The sequence below is a fragment of the Lutjanus erythropterus genome, chromosome 14 (assembly GCF_056507025.1).
Source record: "Lutjanus erythropterus isolate fLutEry1 chromosome 14, fLutEry1.hap2, whole genome shotgun sequence".
NCBI lineage: Eukaryota > Metazoa > Chordata > Actinopteri > Lutjaniformes > Lutjanidae > Lutjanus > Lutjanus erythropterus.
Window position 1 is genome coordinate 12010008 of NC_139330.1, and position 17729 is coordinate 12027736.

General features: G+C 40.4%; 1 protein-coding gene across 1 annotated transcript in view; it reads left to right on the forward strand.

Moving 5' to 3' along the window:
- LOC146315238 (cadherin-23-like) overlaps nt 1-17729 on the forward strand; it is a 149880-nt gene that overhangs the window by 105622 nt on the left and 26529 nt on the right. The window contains exons 10-13 of the mRNA XM_084736542.1: nt 1260-1372; nt 4687-4875; nt 13521-13670; nt 14408-14566. Of these exons, the coding sequence (XP_084592668.1) occupies nt 1260-1372; nt 4687-4875; nt 13521-13670; nt 14408-14566 (611 nt within the window). The remainder of the gene's footprint in view (nt 1-1259; nt 1373-4686; nt 4876-13520; nt 13671-14407; nt 14567-17729) is intronic.

Genomic DNA, 17729 nt, shown 5'->3' on the forward strand with positions numbered 1-17729 from the left:
ATGTAAGATAACAGATCTCACGGGAGTTTCTAGAGACATTTTCAGATCTGAATTCAAACTACAGAGTCACAGTGCAAGGATGCATTTGGTTCAGCAGGATCAGATATGAAGATATAAAAACCTTTCTTACTTCCAGAAAACTGTATGTCCAGCAAACTGTATGTCACCAAGTTTAACTCTCTCTCTGTTGTCTCTCACACATTCACTCCGTCCCTGAATGAAGGACTCATTTACTACAGTCATTTGTTTTATCTTGCCTTTTGAAGAAATTGTGTCTTTTTATAAGGTTTTTTTTTTTAGATTCTTTAAGTCAGCTCAGTGACAAAACCAAAATATTGAAGTTCAAGAAAAAGCATCTTGTTATAAGCTGTTTTGCAAACTGTAAATCTTAAATTAAGATAGAAGTCAGCTCTTTGAAGAGACCAAATTTCTCAGTTTTTCTTTAATAGGTGAAATATATTTTTCTAGTTTTAAGGCCCACTGCGGCATTTAACTTTCTATATTTATGAGCTAGTTTTAAGAATTCTAGCCGAGCAAAATTGTCTTACCCCATTAGCATTTTTTTCTTTAAAATGAGACAGTTTTAGTGTATTTAAGAATATTTGCTTCTCTCTAGTGGTGCTGTTTTTGCAGTGTGGATCTGACCAAGGAATTTACCTGCCTCAATTAAACAACACTTCTTAGCATGTGGTCTGATGTAAGCAGAAAGGTGATTGAGGCCCTGGGCGGGAACAGTGGTATGCTTTGCTAATGTATCATGAGTAATTTGTTTCTTCCACCCCTGCGATTAAGTTATGAGCTGATGTGTATGTATTTGCTGTCCTCTCATCAAACCTTATTGACAGAGTTATCATGTCGTGAATTAAAATTGAGCTGTAATAGATACACGATGCAACTTGAATTCAATGAGCGTGAACTGGCAATAACCCGAGCATACATCCAGTAAAGAAGTGAAGCTGATGAAGAAGCAGAAGCAGTGAAAGTCATGCAGACAGTGACAGATGAAACAAAGGGATGCAGGAGAGGCAGGCTGTGGACAGGTTGGAGGTGCTGGGTCAGCCTAAGGCAGGGTGAGAGACAAAAGCTGCATCCATATTGCATGAAACAGAAACATGCACATAGCTCATCCACCGCCTTCCCTCTCAGAGGCTCCTGGATGCATCCCAGAGGTTATGTTGAATTATCCACAACGCCAGTTGCGTTTGTCCCTCTGACTTTCTTATCTCTGTCTCTGTCTCTGCCTCTCTCTCACCTTCCAGGGAACACCAACAGTGTTTTCGCCCTGGACTACATCAGTGGGTCCCTGACAGTGAATGGGCAGCTGGACAGAGAAAACCCACTCTACTCAGCAGGATTCACTCTCACTGTCAAGGTGAGCTGCTGATCGGGAGGCATTTTGGGGGGGGGGGGGGGGGGTACTGTCGCAGCCCAGAGAAGGAATCGAAAGTCTTTTTCACCGGTGGATCAAGACAGAGCTTTGATATCATAGTATATTAAATCAATGAAGCGTCTGGGTTTGATATAGCCTCAAAAGACCAGCTAAATGCAGTACTTCACCCCGGCTTGTACTTCGGATGAGAGCAGCTATACATCATGTCCCCGTCGTGAGAACAACCACGCCACCCTTTGGGTGAAAACGAGCACTGTCACTGAGTAAATGACGCATGTGCTGATTGTGCCTGTAGATAGAAGTGAATCAAAAAAGAGTCTTAATAATGGTGTAACAAACGTTTTTGATGTGAAAAAGTGTGTTCCTTTCATAAAACACCTGTTTTTAGAATGGAGTTTGGTTCAGCAGTCTGTGCAGTCGAAAAACCACCAGGAGCAGAGGGTATTTTAATGTTATTAATTCACGTAAATTGAGCTGACCTACCTTCTAATAATGAACCTTGTGAACAGCATAAAGTAACCTAGGAAGTGAAGCTAAAAGCAAAATGTTTTCCTCTTCTGTTGACTCAAATAAGGCCGTATCTGGAGATGCAGGATATGTTTAATCTGCTGTCCACCGCTGCTGTATACTCTATGAAACACTTCTCCTTCAGTTCATGAAATTCCTGCCCAACTTGAAGGCAGCAGAATATGTTAATATCCTGGAAATTGCTGCACCAGAACGTAGTGCTGTTATGCACGACCAGCTACTACATTATAACCATACAGACCTCTACAAATGTCAGACTGGTCGGTTACTCAGTATTCTGCTTTTTTATGCAGGAGACGTTCAGATACCAGGGCTGTCATTCTATCCTTGAAACACATCGCAGTACAAACAGTGTTGTATAACATTAATTTCTCATCTATTTGACCATGTACAAGGTGATATACATTAGAATTATTGCTAAATAATGTGTTGGCACCATGCAAACATCACCAAATCCATTTATTTTTAATTCCCATTCTCATTCCCTGATGGAAATCATACTCCTCTGTCTTTGGGTGCAGATTTGTGGTCGTGTGTTCATGTCATGATTCTGTGAACCTGATTTCCTGAGATAAATCTTTTCTGTTTGCTGAGCGGTTATCACATTTGACTGTGATTGGCACAGTTGTTTCAGAGGTGTGCATGGAGACACGCAGTCCGTGCGCCGGACCTACCACCTCACTCTTGGGATTTATTATTTAAATCTCACCTGAGACTGCAAAATACTGAACTGAAGGTGTGACGCGTGCTTCTGCATCTTGAACGAGGCCTGTGTCAGACAAGCATACAAAACCTGTGCATCTGTTTGACAATTATTCATAATAAAGTTTGAGAGTCTTGGAAATTACAGGAGTTTTAAAAACAAAACGGGAGGGTGAAAGATTACCAAAACCACAAAATAAAGTGTCTTAACAATATAAAAAGTGACAGATGTCAGAGCGATATTCCCTGAAGATTAAATAAGATCGTTGTATATGTCAGGGTTGTCCATTGATGGGGGCAGACTGAAAGGACCCATATTTCTTTCTCTCTTTTTTTTCAGGATAATTGTTCACCTGACTGGCCACAGGATTTGGGCTCCTAATAGCTTAAAAACAATATGTTTTTTAAATTCTATTTTATGCATTTAATCTGGCAACAGCCTCGGAATTTGTATTTACTGCCAGTGGTTGTTTTCACCCAAGAACGAGCGAGGGCCTGACACATGAAGGAAATACACACAGCTGTAATTAGCAAAGATTTCAAGGTCAATACTTGACTTAACACTGACTAAACACAAGCTCCTGCAGCACCATATGTGTTTACAGATGCTTTGTCAATATGCCTCTGCGCAGATGTGACCCCAGCAAATTCAAGTACCATCATTGGGCTTGTCAGTGAAGGCATTTGTGTTTGTGATTCTGTGATAATGTCCCCTTCAGAGGCTTGTTCAGTGAACCACCAGTAGCCACGGAGGACAAGAGGAGCGGAGGAGGACAAGATAAAGGAACAGGATTTAGAGTCCTCAGTGCTGAAGGCTCCTTTGTTCTTCCCTCTTGTTCTTTTTTCTTCTGTTTGAAGCAGGTGCCGCCTCTGAATCCCTCCGTCCCTCCGCTGAGCCTAAAGTCTGTCTCGCTTGCCTTTTTAGAATGTTAGTCCTGCCCTCTCGCCCAACCCACGGCCTTCCCACCTTGTCCACTCCAATACTTTCTTTTTTTTGTCATCATTTCTTCTCTTCCAGTATTGTACACCGAGTGGCTCCCACAGGGTGTGAGGGAGTGCATGAAATGGATTTCCAAGTGCTCCTGAAAGTGGAAGGATTTGATGGCATGTCAAATCAAATCGGTTGCACCTGTGCAGCACAATAAATGGCCTTTAAGAGCACCTAATGGCCTCACGAGAACTCATGCAGCTGCAATTATCGCTCATAAAAAAAATGGGTTGCGTGACGTTTTTACATGAGAGACCAATTGAGATACAACTGTCTCTGAGGTTTAATACAAAAAAAGATTCTGGCTTACATATTCCAGTCTCAGTCTATCTGTTTAATTGAAATCAATAATTACATAGAAGAAAAGTAGAATAAGCGAAAGTGCTGAAAACGAAAAAATGTCGCCCAAAAATGTATTTATAAGATATGGATTTTTTCCCTCTGCATTTTCCCTCCCTCTCTCCTCTTGTGCTTTCTTAGGTGGTGCTACTATTGATTGCGGTGTGCCATAGTAATACAACTAATTTCTCAACTTCAGGCAGCTTAGATAGTGCTGAGTGTGGAGGTGGAGGTCAAATGATTCAGTGGCGTTGGGACGAGAGAGGCTAAACTACCTTGATTACCCAGAGACCAGCATGTTGTTCCTGGCCTCTTCTCCTATTGCCTTTGACACTCCTCCATCAATAAAAGACCACGGCTGCCCATTCCCATCTTGCTCACCTATTTTTTTCATTTCAGAGGTCTCACATCTTCGGGAGCCAGAAACAGAGCGAGTGTGTAATTGTGTCTTCTCAATGGGACTCCTTTCTCCTAAATCTCATTGTGTGTACGTGTGAATGTATGTGTATGTGTGGATGTACATGTGCTGGCCCTCTCTTGGCCTCACTTTGAGCCTATTTCTATGATTGCCTTGAGTCCGTCCCGCCACCTTTTGATCCAATAAATGAACAGCTGTAAATACCTGGCTGAGATTGCGTGCTGACCAAAATGACATTTTCGGTGCAATCAAATGCATCTCATGTCTCTCTTTTCCTCTCTCCCTCTGTGATGACCGCTTCCCTCCGCTGCTCTCTACAAGGCCACAGAGTTGAAAGATGATCGTAGTCCATCAGACGCAACAGTGATGACCACCTTTACCATCCTGCTAATTGACAAAAACGACAACGCCCCGAACTTCAACAGCTCTGAGTATCGGGTCCGCATCACTGAACTGGCGCAGGTGGGCTTTGCCCTTCCCCTCTTCATCCAGGCTGAAGACAAGGACGAGGTGGGTCCTCATGGCACAGTCACATTATTTTTCCCTTAAGACTGATACTCTTATCTTATTTTTACACCAAAATTATCTACGTATATGCTGTTTTTTTAAAATGTGGCTACACCCACTCTGCGCTGGAAAGCCAAGGCTGTCTGTGCAGGATAGCAAAGAAAAAGGTGTTTTTAAGTTTCTAACTGAATCTCTGTGGTTTGAAGTTTAGCTCGTCTCTGTCGCTGTTTGCACCTGCATGGATCTGCTTTACTTCACGTTTACGTTTGGATAACAACATTTTTCTGTGAAGAATCTATAGGAAATAAAATGTTTATCCACCATTTTGTCAGATGCTCTAAAGACAAGTGCGTACCAGTTAAATACACACCCTGAAGGTCAAACTGAATCAAGTCAAGCAGCACATGTGCACGAAAAACCAATGCAGGCGAAGCCTTCATCGAAAAGGGGCAAAATGTATGCAACGTTTCCATCACTGTTGGTCGTTTCAAAGGGCTGAACATGAAATAATGTATAAATATTTAAAAAATGTAAAAGGGAGACAACCTACATATAAAACATTGTAAGTAAAATATTTGAAACATTAAAAATATCTAAAAACGTAAAATACAACAATTCAATACATAGATAAGGTTGCAGTGGATCATAATGTTAATGGATCATTATCATATAAAATAACACTGAACAAAATCTGAATCTGTCTTTCTGCACTCTGTGGTTCTGACCGCCTCAGCCTTCTTACTGTCGCAGCACTGTTCTCCTTGACAACAGCCAGCCTCTACAGTGCATTTCTCCATATGCAAGGGAAAATTAAGAGTGTGTGAATGTGAACAATTATTCTGGCACACCGGTGACAGAGGATTCTCTAAGCTCCAGTGCTAACAAATCTGTTATCTCTCTTCTCTCTTTCTCATTAGCAAACGGCAGCATAAAAAAAACATTGAACTGGCTATTTCTAATTCTTAGCCAGCATTGTCTGTTGCTTTCTTCTGTAAAATGCTAAAACAGCCCAAAATGGGCCTTTTTCACATCGGAAATTTTGATATGAAACAGTAGGGTAAACACAGGTGTTATTTTGCATGTTGACTCACTTGAAAGACTCTGCTACACTAATTGGAACTGGACCCTAATTCGTATCATTTGTCTACTTCATCTACTTTATATCAATATGGCTGCCGTGAAAAAGGTCTGTTAAAATTGTTGACTGGCTCAAAGTGTTTTCTGCAGATGTGTCTGTACTTGTAATCGCTTGTGAGGAAAGAACCTCCACACTGAAACACCTCTTTACCCTGTAGACTGTTTCTGCAGTCCCAACAACTCCAACAGAGTGACAGAGTGAGACGTCCTCTCCAGTTTATCGCTTCATGTCAGTCTCAGGAGTCTCATTCCCCAGTTAATCTTTAAGGTTCCCATGAAGGCAAAGTTGATGTTTTTATCACATATGTACCTAACCTGTGCACAAGTATCCGGCCAAACAATAACAAAAAGTCATGTTTTAGGTATTCTCAGCAGTTTTAGTAGTATTTCAGAGTATGTCTTCCTGGAAAAAGATTTTAAAATGTTGACTCATCCTGCACTCGGGGACTTTACTAAATTTGCATCCAATGAAACACTTTCTCACTTATGACACAGCAAAGCATGAAAGAATATATCTGTTCCCTTGAGCGAGCAGAGTGGAGTGTTTCTGTGGGTCGGGCCTTACTGCACAAAACAACTGCACAACTTAATAACTTCATTCACTGATTTGGGTGAAACTGGATCATATTTTATGGAGAAAATATTTCCTCTCTGATGTCTTCCAGCTGCTCAGCTTTAACTCTCAGTCATTTAATTACAGAACTTTCTTGATGGACAGATGGCTTAAGCTCACTTGTTGCTAAAGTAGCAAACCGTAACTTTTAGCTGCTTTTAGCGGGCGGCTGACCTGGGCTCAGCAGCCTCCCTGTGAACACGACTGGTCACCTGGAAAAACTCAAACAGGGAATACAACATTGTTCTCGCTGGGTTTGACTTTCAGCACTGTGGAGCTAACTGAGCTAATGATAGTTAGCGTTTAGATGAGTAAGGGGTAATCAACGAGTAGATCTGCGTCAAATAGTTTGGAGGCACGACGTGGAGGCGAAGAACCACCTAGCTGATTTTGCTGCTTGCACCGCTGTAATTTGCCAGCAATATTTTGGTGAAAGTTTTGCCCTCAAAATCAAAAGTTTCTTGAACCACAGCACAAGGAACTGGCAACCACTTTTCCTGTAGCGTTTCAACATGATTTTAAAGACAGCATAGCTTGACTTGAACTCTGTATCACTTACTATATTGAAATGTGATGTACGGTAGTTTGTTCCAGCTGTAATGCTCATTAAAGTTGCCACACTCGCCGCCAGCCTTAGTGAACTGAAGCAAGGCATAAAATCCACATAAAGTATCATTAAACATGACCACAGTGTGTGCCTCCAAATCTGTGTTCTCTTGTTTATGGTTTAAAAAGTATTATCTAATAGTATATTAACTGACAATTTTGCTGCCTTTTTCATATAATTTCATCCTTCTCCTCATCTATCATTTTAACTCTTCGGGTGTCAGTTCAGCCAGCTAATAGGACCGCTCTTCCTCCTGGCGTTATATCCATGGACCACATGGATAACTGCATGGCGGGAGGAGCGTGACGCACAGCAGTACTGGCTACTGTAATCACCAATCAGTGTCTGCATTAGTCCCTTCCTAGCTCTCCATTTTACAGGACACATGTAACCAGTAAACACTCTGCTAGCCATTTCATGGGAGCTTTAATTCCTATTACAGCATTCATTTTACCGTATAAACGTTTGGACCAGGACCTTCAGTACTTCAGGATCAAGTGGCTTGTGATTAACTAGTCTAGACATGTTATTTCCATGTGTCAGATAAACATTCAATCAGCATTTAAGTAAATATAAGTATCGGGTCAGACTCTGTATCAGCAGATATCCACAAAACATTATTGGGACATCCTTAACTGTTCATACAAATTAAGTTATTATTACTATTAATGAACAATCTGGTGTTTGTGGGGACTAAAGGAGACACTTCAGAGTCTATCAGCTGGCTGTGACACAAGGCATCAATAAAGGGTTCATTAGTAAAAGCAGTCTCATTTGCAAGACGTTTTTCACTCTTGATTTGATCGGATAAGATCTTACATCAAAGATAGCCGAGACATTTGAGCAGTTTGTATTTTGTGTTTTCATTTCTAGGCTCAGATTTATCTTGTTTATAAATGCAGCAGCCAAAAAGCCACTCAGCCACTCTATGAAACTACTTCCATGGCAGCGTGTGTGCGTGTCTGTGCGTGTGTGCGTTCGGGCTGTCACCAGCCGTGTACAACAGCACACTTTAGTGTACTTTAGTGTGTCTGCCACTTCCCATTAGCTGTATCTATCAAGCTACTGTGGTGACACACAGACACACACACTCAGACACCCAACACACACACACCAAAAACTCAAACACTTTTTCACTTTACACTTGCTCCGCCACGCCGTCTCTCCCTCTCCTCCTCTCATATGTGCAAACGCTCGCTCACACCAGCGCATTGGACTCGACTACAATTTAATTTGCTCTGGAAGAGATGGGATAGAGCATCAAATTATACCTAACGAGGAAAATCAATCACCTAGGGTGCAGATAAGCCGAAAGCTAGTCAACTCTGATTGATTCAGGCACAGCAGCCGCCAGGGTGGAATTTGACAGATAACTGCAAGTCAAGTGGATAGAGAAAAAGGTAGAGAGCAAAGAGAGACAGACATACGCACAGGGAGAGGAGAGGAGGAAAATGGTTGAACAGAAAGTAGCCTGCAATAGAGCAAAACCAGAAGTCTGAATAATTGGTGGAGCAGGAAGAAACAGCAAGAACAGCAGCAAGGAGAGAAAAAGGGAGAGATAGCAGGAGTATTTAGTCTGTTTATTCATTCCAAGGATGGTGTGTTGCAATGGTGAGGCAGCGAGGGGAGTGAGTGTGTTTCTTCCTGCAGGTGGTGTGACGACCCAGACACCTGGCATGTGATAAGAGGTCCCTCTGTAGGTTATCACCCGACGTTTTACCACCACCAAAAGCAGCCGTTTAACATTTTAGTATCTCTAACTGAGATTGCTCAGCACAAGTGGGGGGATAAATATGGTAATTTTCAAGGTTTTAACCAGATTTACTAAAGATGGTGCATCAGAGAGCACTCGCTCAAAACTAGTCCATTAGCGGCCACATCTCACTTCTTATTCGTTGGCACATAACAAAACGAAACGCGTCAGGAGGAGCCTGAAGATGGAGAATCTCAAATAAAAATGTGCCACCCCAATTCCAAAACAGTTGGGACGTGATGTAAAATATAACCTCCTAAAGCCCAGTCATCCGCAAGCATGTATTGGATGAGATTCATCACTTTGTGAAAGATTTTGTGGGCAAATAGTCCAACAGTTTAAGAACAACATTTCTCAGTTCACAACTGCAGGGAATTTTCTACAATCCATATTATTGTTTTTAAAAACTTCAGAGAATCCGGAGAAATGTCTACATGTAAGAGGCTGAAAACCAACACTGACTGTCTGTGACCTTCGATGCCTTAGAATTGCATTATAACCTGGTATGATTCTGTAAAATATATCAATACACCTGGAAAACCAGTGTCAGTAAACACAGTGTGTTGTTGAATCTATGAATGCAATTTAAAACTTCCATGCAAAGTTAAAGCCATATATCACCAGCATCTAGAAACGCTGCAGAATTCTTTAGGCCCGACCTCATCTGAGGTTTTGGAAAGCATGTGCGTTTTGTCCTCTGAGCTAAAGAGGGAAAGGACCATCCAGATTCTTACCAGCCCAAAGTTCAAAAGCCAGTATCTGTGATGGTATGGGGGTGTGTTAGTTCCCGTTGCATCATTGGTAACCTGCACTTCTGTGAAGGCCCCCTTGATGCTAAAAGGTACATACAATGTCTTTTTCAGAGACATCTCTGCTTTTTTCAACAGGACAATGCCAAGATGCATTCTGCATGATTTACAACAGCATGGCTTCATAGTAAAAGAGTTCAGGTACTAGACTGACCGGACCTGCCTCCCACTGAAAGTGTGTGATGCATTATGAAGCGCAAAACACCAACAACAGAGACTCTGGAACCTAAAGTCGTGCATCAAGCCAGAATGGGAAAGAATTTCACTTTCAAAACTTCAACTATTAGTGTCCTCAGTTCCTAAGCGCTTACTGAATGTTGTTAAAAGAAAAGGTGAGGTATCACAGTGGTAAACATGCCACTGTCACAACTTTTTTGGAAGGTGTTGCAGATGTCAAATTCAGTGTGAGTGTATATTTACAAAAGAAAACAATAAAGGTTCTTAGTTTAGGTAAAAGGGTTTCCAAAGTATTGCATCTATTTTTATTTATGTTTTACACAACATCCTAACTTTTCTGGAATTGGGTTGTAAGAGGCAGTTGTGCTCTCAGGTTGTGTGCTGGAGACAGAAATTGCCTGCACTCTATACCACTCTTGCATTGTGACCCTGCCACCATAGTGCCACATATACATCCATCCCAAGGAGGAAAATCTGAGACATTTTTTTGTCTTGCAGTTTTGTATTGCTGTTTTGATCCTTTAAACCTGCATGTCAGTGCCGATACACACACTCATTCACACTCCGCTACACCTGTGCCGTAATCTCACTTTTTCCAAGTGTGAGGGATTATAGGCAGACGTTTCATTTCTTAGAATATGACACAAGTGGTAGTTACCTCCCGCTCTGTCTGTCGCTGCCTTCATATCCTCTTCTGCTCCGTTAGCATCTATAAAACTTTTGCTGCTGGAACTTGTCACTAAACTTTGTGGCAGTCGCGTCTGACAGGGTGCTTTTATTGGGGGCTTCTAAAGGCAGAAGCAAATGGACGGGCAATTACGTTTATGGGCAGTTTGAGGTGACATCCCTGCATATTGGATGGTCTTTTAAATAGGAGTCATCAGCCACAATGGTTCTCCCAGAGATGAAAACAAAAACAAGGGGGCTATTTCAACCGCCAGCATAATGCCAATCGACCACCGCACCCGTCTTCCTCTGTCTGCCACAATGGCTACATGATTGGCCGCCCTGCAGCTTTATATATCGAGACAGGAGGGATCTAGAGATGTGTTCTCAGCTCAAGACAGCCACAGGCTTCTCAGGGCTGTGGTGTCATTTTGACCCTGGCTTGGTTTTTATTTACCCGCGATGCCCTTGCACTTTGGGATTTATCTGAGAATGACAAGTAAGAGAAAGATTAAGTTTGTAGGTACTCTTCTCAGAGGTTATTGGGAATTTAATATACCAACTAATCAAATAATACTAACCACACAGACCCACAGCGCTTACTATTTTTAAGTCAGACTCCATGCTATTTAATGCAACATCTTGCCAACATACAGTACAGTGAGCTAGAGACCAAACCCAGACACGTGTATCTGTACTGAGGTAGATAGTCATGGTTGTCAGGAGGGATCATCATCTAGCATCTAAATTCACACCATGATGATTAAAGCACATGGTTTCAACCTTCGTCACTGGCTGGGTAATCCTCCCAGTCAGACACACTATACGCAGCTCTGTGGGCAGTATATGAGGACATGTTGCACTCAAATGACCATTTACATAATGTGAAACAGGACAGTGCAGCCTTCATGTAGTGGAGATAAAGAAGAATCAGATGAGGAGATGAGATGTAGTTATAGACTATAATTTGACTCTTTTATCTGTTTTACAGTCTAATCTTGTCATATTCATGTGTTATCACAAATTATTTCAGGCAGCAGGCTCTTTATATTTTTATTTTATTATATAAATCTTCAGCACTGTTCATAATGTATTGAACTTATGAACCATACCATCAGCTGGTTTCTTCCAGAACGGTTCACTGCAAAAACAGAGAAGCTGAGAAAACTCAAAATTTAAAGGCAGCTTGAATTAAAAAGATTTTTGAGGCCAACACAAACTTTTTACCAGCTAATAATGTTTTTTTCTAATAGACACAAATTGTTGAGTAAACTCATGAAGTGAGTAATGGTTAATAATTTAATATTTTCAGTTGCAGCCATTTTATTTACAAGCACCAAAATAATGACAAATCAAGTTACAGCTCACTGTGTACAATCTTTGCAATACAAATATTTAGGGATTCTTAAAAGTCCCGTCATCTTTAGGGTTTCTCATGAGAATTTCCTGTTTTATTTTATAGTTCTTGTCATCCCTCTTGTATCTGTCTTGACTTCCTGTCTTTGTCTGGCACGCGTTCAATCTGAAAACGTTGTGCACCGTTTTGCTATGGTTTCCAGATTGAACGCCATGTTTCCTCCAAACGGTGTGCAACGGTTTACATTTATGATACTTTTTCTCTCATGTAGTGGTTGTGCCACAGCGCTGTATTAACAAGGCGTTGCAGTGCAGCACAACAGGGTGCTCAGTGCAGCACCATCTCTGTTTAAACACGTTTTGCCACGTTTTTGTCGGGCTTGAACGCCTCCCTGGTTTCCCACCCCTCTGAGTTCTGGTTGTTTTCACCTGTCCTTGATTGTTTCCACCTGCCTCTAATTAGCTCCATGCAGTCAGTTTGTGTTTCCTCTTTCAGTTGTCTGCCTCTTAGTGTTTTCTGTGTTCCCATATTTGCCTGGATTAATCTTTGTAGTTTTTGGGCTCTTGTTGTTTTTTGCTGTCTGTTGGGCGGAGTTTGTTTTACACCTGGACTTTCCAGTTGAATTTTGTTATTTTGTCTTCTTTGCCTTCCTCCAGTAAGTCATTAAAGTTATCTTTTCATTCATCTACTCCTGCTTCTCTGCATTTTTGGCTCCACCTCAGGGCTGAATTGTGACAACTCGAAGATTCATCTTTATCTAAAGACAAAAGATTGTTGTTTGTGAAGATTGTGATGTTGGCAAAACATTTATTTTAAAACTTAGGAGCCTGAGATTGATTCAAAACACAAAAATCTAGTTAAGGCAGGTGCCTTGAAATTTAGTTTTTACCGTGTTTTTTTCGGGGGAGTTCCTTGTCCAAATAAGGGTTGAAGGCTCGACGGTGTTATATACTGTACACACTGAGAACTAGTACATAAAGTACCAGGTCAAGTATTGATATTAAGTACATCCTCACATTTTTACAATATAGTGGCAAAGACGAAGAAACTTTGAATGCCAAGATTACTTATATCATAATGTCATCAACAGGCTGACAAAAGTAAAAAATACAGTCGGGTTTTACAAACAATTGAAACCTAAACATATTTAATTTATCTCCCTTTAAAAGCTAAATGATAAGTTTACACAATATGATGATTGATTGTTTTGCTTGTGAAATGTGATTATTTTACTCTCTAGTGTCACAATCAATGTAAATAATGAGTACGACAATCATCTACATTTAAATGCTTGAAATTAATCTTCACATCTGCCTTTCTGTATGTTTATATACAGTATCTGTATCTTTGTTATGAATTATATCTTTTTTTAAAACAGTTATTCATAAAAACTCGATAGATAAAGCACAGCATAGATTTTATCGTCTACATTCATCACTGGTAGAGTATATATCAGCACCTTTCTCTTTCTCAATAACCCATATTTCTGTTTTTCTACTCTCACTTCTCTCTTATCCTTCCTGTGGCAGGGGGTGAACAGCATGTTCCAGGTGTTTCTGACAGGAAACAATTCAGAGTACTTCACCATCTCCCCCACGGCGGTGCAGGGGCGTGCCGACATCAGAATGAGGGTGGCCATGCCGCTGGACTACGAACACATCCGCAGCTACAGCTTCTCAGTGAGCTTTAAACCTATTATCAGTATTCTTACAGTGTGCTTCTGAACCCCGGGACACGGGGGAGTGAATTGCGGGATGGACTGGACTCCCTGAGACTCTGAAAAGAGTCAAATAATACACAGGACCAACACGAGGTACAGCTGTAGCTAATTTAAGCGCGAAGGAGTTCAACTTGCTGAATAAATTTCCAATCATTGTAAATCCAACAGAGATACAAAGTGGAATAAAAGAAGCCAGTCTCCTTTTGATGACCAAACATTGAGTAGTTGGACACAAAGCAGCTGCGTTGTCCTTCTATGAGAATGACCTTGAATGAACTCTGGACCAAGACTGATGTCTATGCAACAAGACTGAACGTAGCTTCATTATGTTTCCTGCAACTTGTTTTTATTTGTTCGGACACGAGGCTCAGTCGGACTCTGGCTATATCACTTTCTCAACACTGCAGACTTGTTTGAACAGTGAAATTGGTATTTTGTCACCTCAATTTGCCCCTGAGTCGTTTACAGAACCAGAGGGTGTCCTGCTCTGTATATAATCCAAGATCTCCAAATCCTAAACAAGTCACTTCTTTATGACAGTCACTATGGAACAGTGGCATTATAATTTTTAGCATGCCACCTCAAAATGTGAAATATTTTATATTGACTGTACCGTTTCTTCATTAATTTACCTGTAACTAGTAAGTTTACATTTAAATCTTTGGTGTAAACATACTCCTTGTTCTCTCTCCTCAGCTTTATGCGAATGAGTCCATGTCCGACCACGTGGGTTTTGCTCGTGTCTTCATTGAGTTAATCAATGAGAATGATAACCGGCCCATCTTCAGCAGACCGCTGTACAACATCAGCCTTCCTGAAAACACTCCCCCTGGTACCTCACTGCTACGCATCCTGGTGAGTCTCCTAAAGAAACACCGGCTACGTTTACATGCAGACTAACTTTCCACTGTTATTCAGAATATGAAAATATTCCAGATTTGATACAGATGCTGGTAACATTCGGGTTTTAGGAGCAAGGCTGGGGTCGAGATGCACACACAAAAGAAGTGCCCACATTTCCGGTTTGAAGGAGAAACACATCTGCTTTTAAATGTTATGAAAGACCTGGATATCAACAGGTTTTTGGATATAAGCAAGTAGCGCAACACAGACCTTTTCAAGAAGGGGTGCTAAAAAAATGAAATAGGGAGGCTGTGTTGATATCAACACAACACAAAAAAACATATTTTGGTGCACATAATGGGAACATGCATAACTGCATATAAACAGGAATATTACTGTATGGATCGTTTTCATTAGAAATGTTAACAGCTTAGTAGGAATACTGTCTTTTTCAGAATAAGGACAAAAACTAAATATTTTGTGCGTGTAAACGTAATGCAGGTGAACACAGCTGAGAATTTGATAGATTACTCACTGAGTGAATTCTTGTGATTCATTCCTGAGGAGAAATTTAACAGGAATCCAAATAGATTACAATAAAACCTGACTTTTACTAGTTAGTTTTATTGGGCTGTGTTTTTTTTTATTGGGAATGAAATCTTGGCTTGTTTGTGTACCCCATGTGACTCAGTACTCTGTTCACCATATGAGCTTTTTTTATTTACGGTGACTCGAGTTAGACTGCCTCAGACAAGATATCTTTTAGATGACAATCTGTGACTCAACTGTAGCTCCGTCTTAAACCCTGTTCTGTTGCTGAAAAACAGAATTAATTAATTAAAGGCCGAATAAACCACAGCATAGTCGAAAATCCTTCTATTCAAGCTACTTATAAAGTCCTTCAAGGGAAGTCCAGTCGTATAATTGCTTGGTGTGGAAGTCTAAAGAATCATTTCAGCAGGATTCAAGTGATTACCTTCAAATTGCTGCTTATAGCTCAGACAGTTTTATATTCTCCCCTTAAAATTATTTGCTTGTCGCAAAAAATTAAACATATTACAGCATTACGGAAATATCAGTTCAAACTGGATTACTATTATCAGAGGATCTTACAATGCAGTACTTTTATATTGGATTAATATTACAGATATCGATAATAATGTCAGGACCACCTCCATTAGAACTAATCCAATTAGAACACGGTTTAAGAATTATTATCAGAAATTATGTTGTATTATTCATCCCCTGCAGCTCTGTTAGCCTTTGTTCATTTTTTTTCCCACAGTCGAAGTGTCCTTGAGGCCCCTCCGCCTCATCTTCTCCGAGCACTGTCAGTTGTTGACCTGAGCAGCAGCCGATACTTTAACCAGATCCTCCCAAAAAAAAATTAAAAATCTCTGACCATCTCTCCAAAACTCTGCATTATTATTCATTACCAGTCATTCCTGTGACAGAACGCCCACAATCCACTAGATACAAGTGCAAAAAGCACAGTGTGAAAATCAATAGTGTTTATAGACTGGGTGCTCATGAAATGGAGATTGCAGGGGCAGTCTAATACCCGATAAGTCTGGCTGATGTCGGCCTCGTGCGGGAGCGTGCGGCCCGCCGTAGAATCCTGATTGCCGGCTGTAGAGAGTGAATGGGCTGTAAATAGAATGAGATGTGACGGCTGTCAGTGAGGACTGCACCGGCATGGATGGGAGCACCCCTATATATATATATATGTGTGTGTGTGTGTGCACTGCTAGATGAGGTTTTCAATATTCCAACCCGCCCACAGACACACAAACACACACATTCACACACACGTGCCAGTTGACGCCACTGGAGACAAAACACATACAGATTAAACAGGTGTTTCCAACACTTAGCTAACTTTGCTCTGAAGCTGAGAAATGGTAGTAGAAACACACACACACACACACACTCACACACACACACACACACACACATCCCCATATATACCACTCATTCTTGAGAACTGGGAAACAAAACTGTACTGGAGGGTGGGTTGTTTTTTACTCTTCGGTCATGCTGGGAAAATGTGTTTCAAAAGATCAAAGTATTCGCTATTAAGCGCTGTAACTCGCCAACCACCTAGTGATTAATGTTTTTTGTTATTAATTAGCATTTCTGGGGGGCTGGGGACTTGAATTTTGTCAACTCTGACACACAAAAATCATAGTGTTCTAATATATGACATGTAGGAAATATTTAATAGTTTTTGTTGCATTAAATACAAGATTATTTAATTAGCTTAACAATTTCCATTGATAATGTAATTTGTCTTTGTAATAAACAATGTATGATATCATTTATAACACAGAGAACATGCATTAGGTGTGCCATGAAATATTGTTTTTTTATGAACTATATAAAATAAATATATATATACATATATTTAATGAATATAGAAAAACTTTGCTATGACTCGTCTATGATGGACTTGGCAGCCAACTAACAGAATTAATGTCACGTACAGGGGCGTGTCCAGATGTTTACTGGGTGGCCTGAGTGTTTTTAAATTTATGCATTTATTTATTTTTATTAAATTGAAAAAGTACTCATTTCAAACACACTGTTTGATTGTTAAAAACAACTGATAGTTACGTCACCTGTCAGCAAAGAGGTCAAAACAATAAGACTGAAAATCTTCTGACAACAAAACAACAAAACATTCCATTTTTTTTTATTTCACTGCATAGTCGTAGTGAGTAGCCATTATATTTTTTAAAATTGCTGAGGATTTTTTTAATGGTTGAGACACATCTGACAGCAATATTATTTAGCGAATTTGTTTAAAAATAGAAAGTTTCCCAGTGCTTGAGCATTTTTCCCACCTTTTTTGAAACCAGGAAGTGAGACAGTGGAATTTAGGGTATAGCTAACTCTTTTTTATGCCTGATAAAATTGTGTTTTTATGATCACGAAAGTATGTTGATTTATATGACGTGCGTTGATGCGTCACATTGAGCTGCTCCGCCTGGTCAGCGCATCAATTCACTTGGAACAGAAGCTGCAGCGATCAAACCTCTCGCTCCAATCATCCAAAGTGTCAAATAATTAAGAAAATCTTTAGATTGATCAATAAAAAAATCCTTAGATTAATCAATTAAAAAAATAATGGGTGCAGCCCTAACAAAAAATCAAAACGAAGATGATTATAATATCA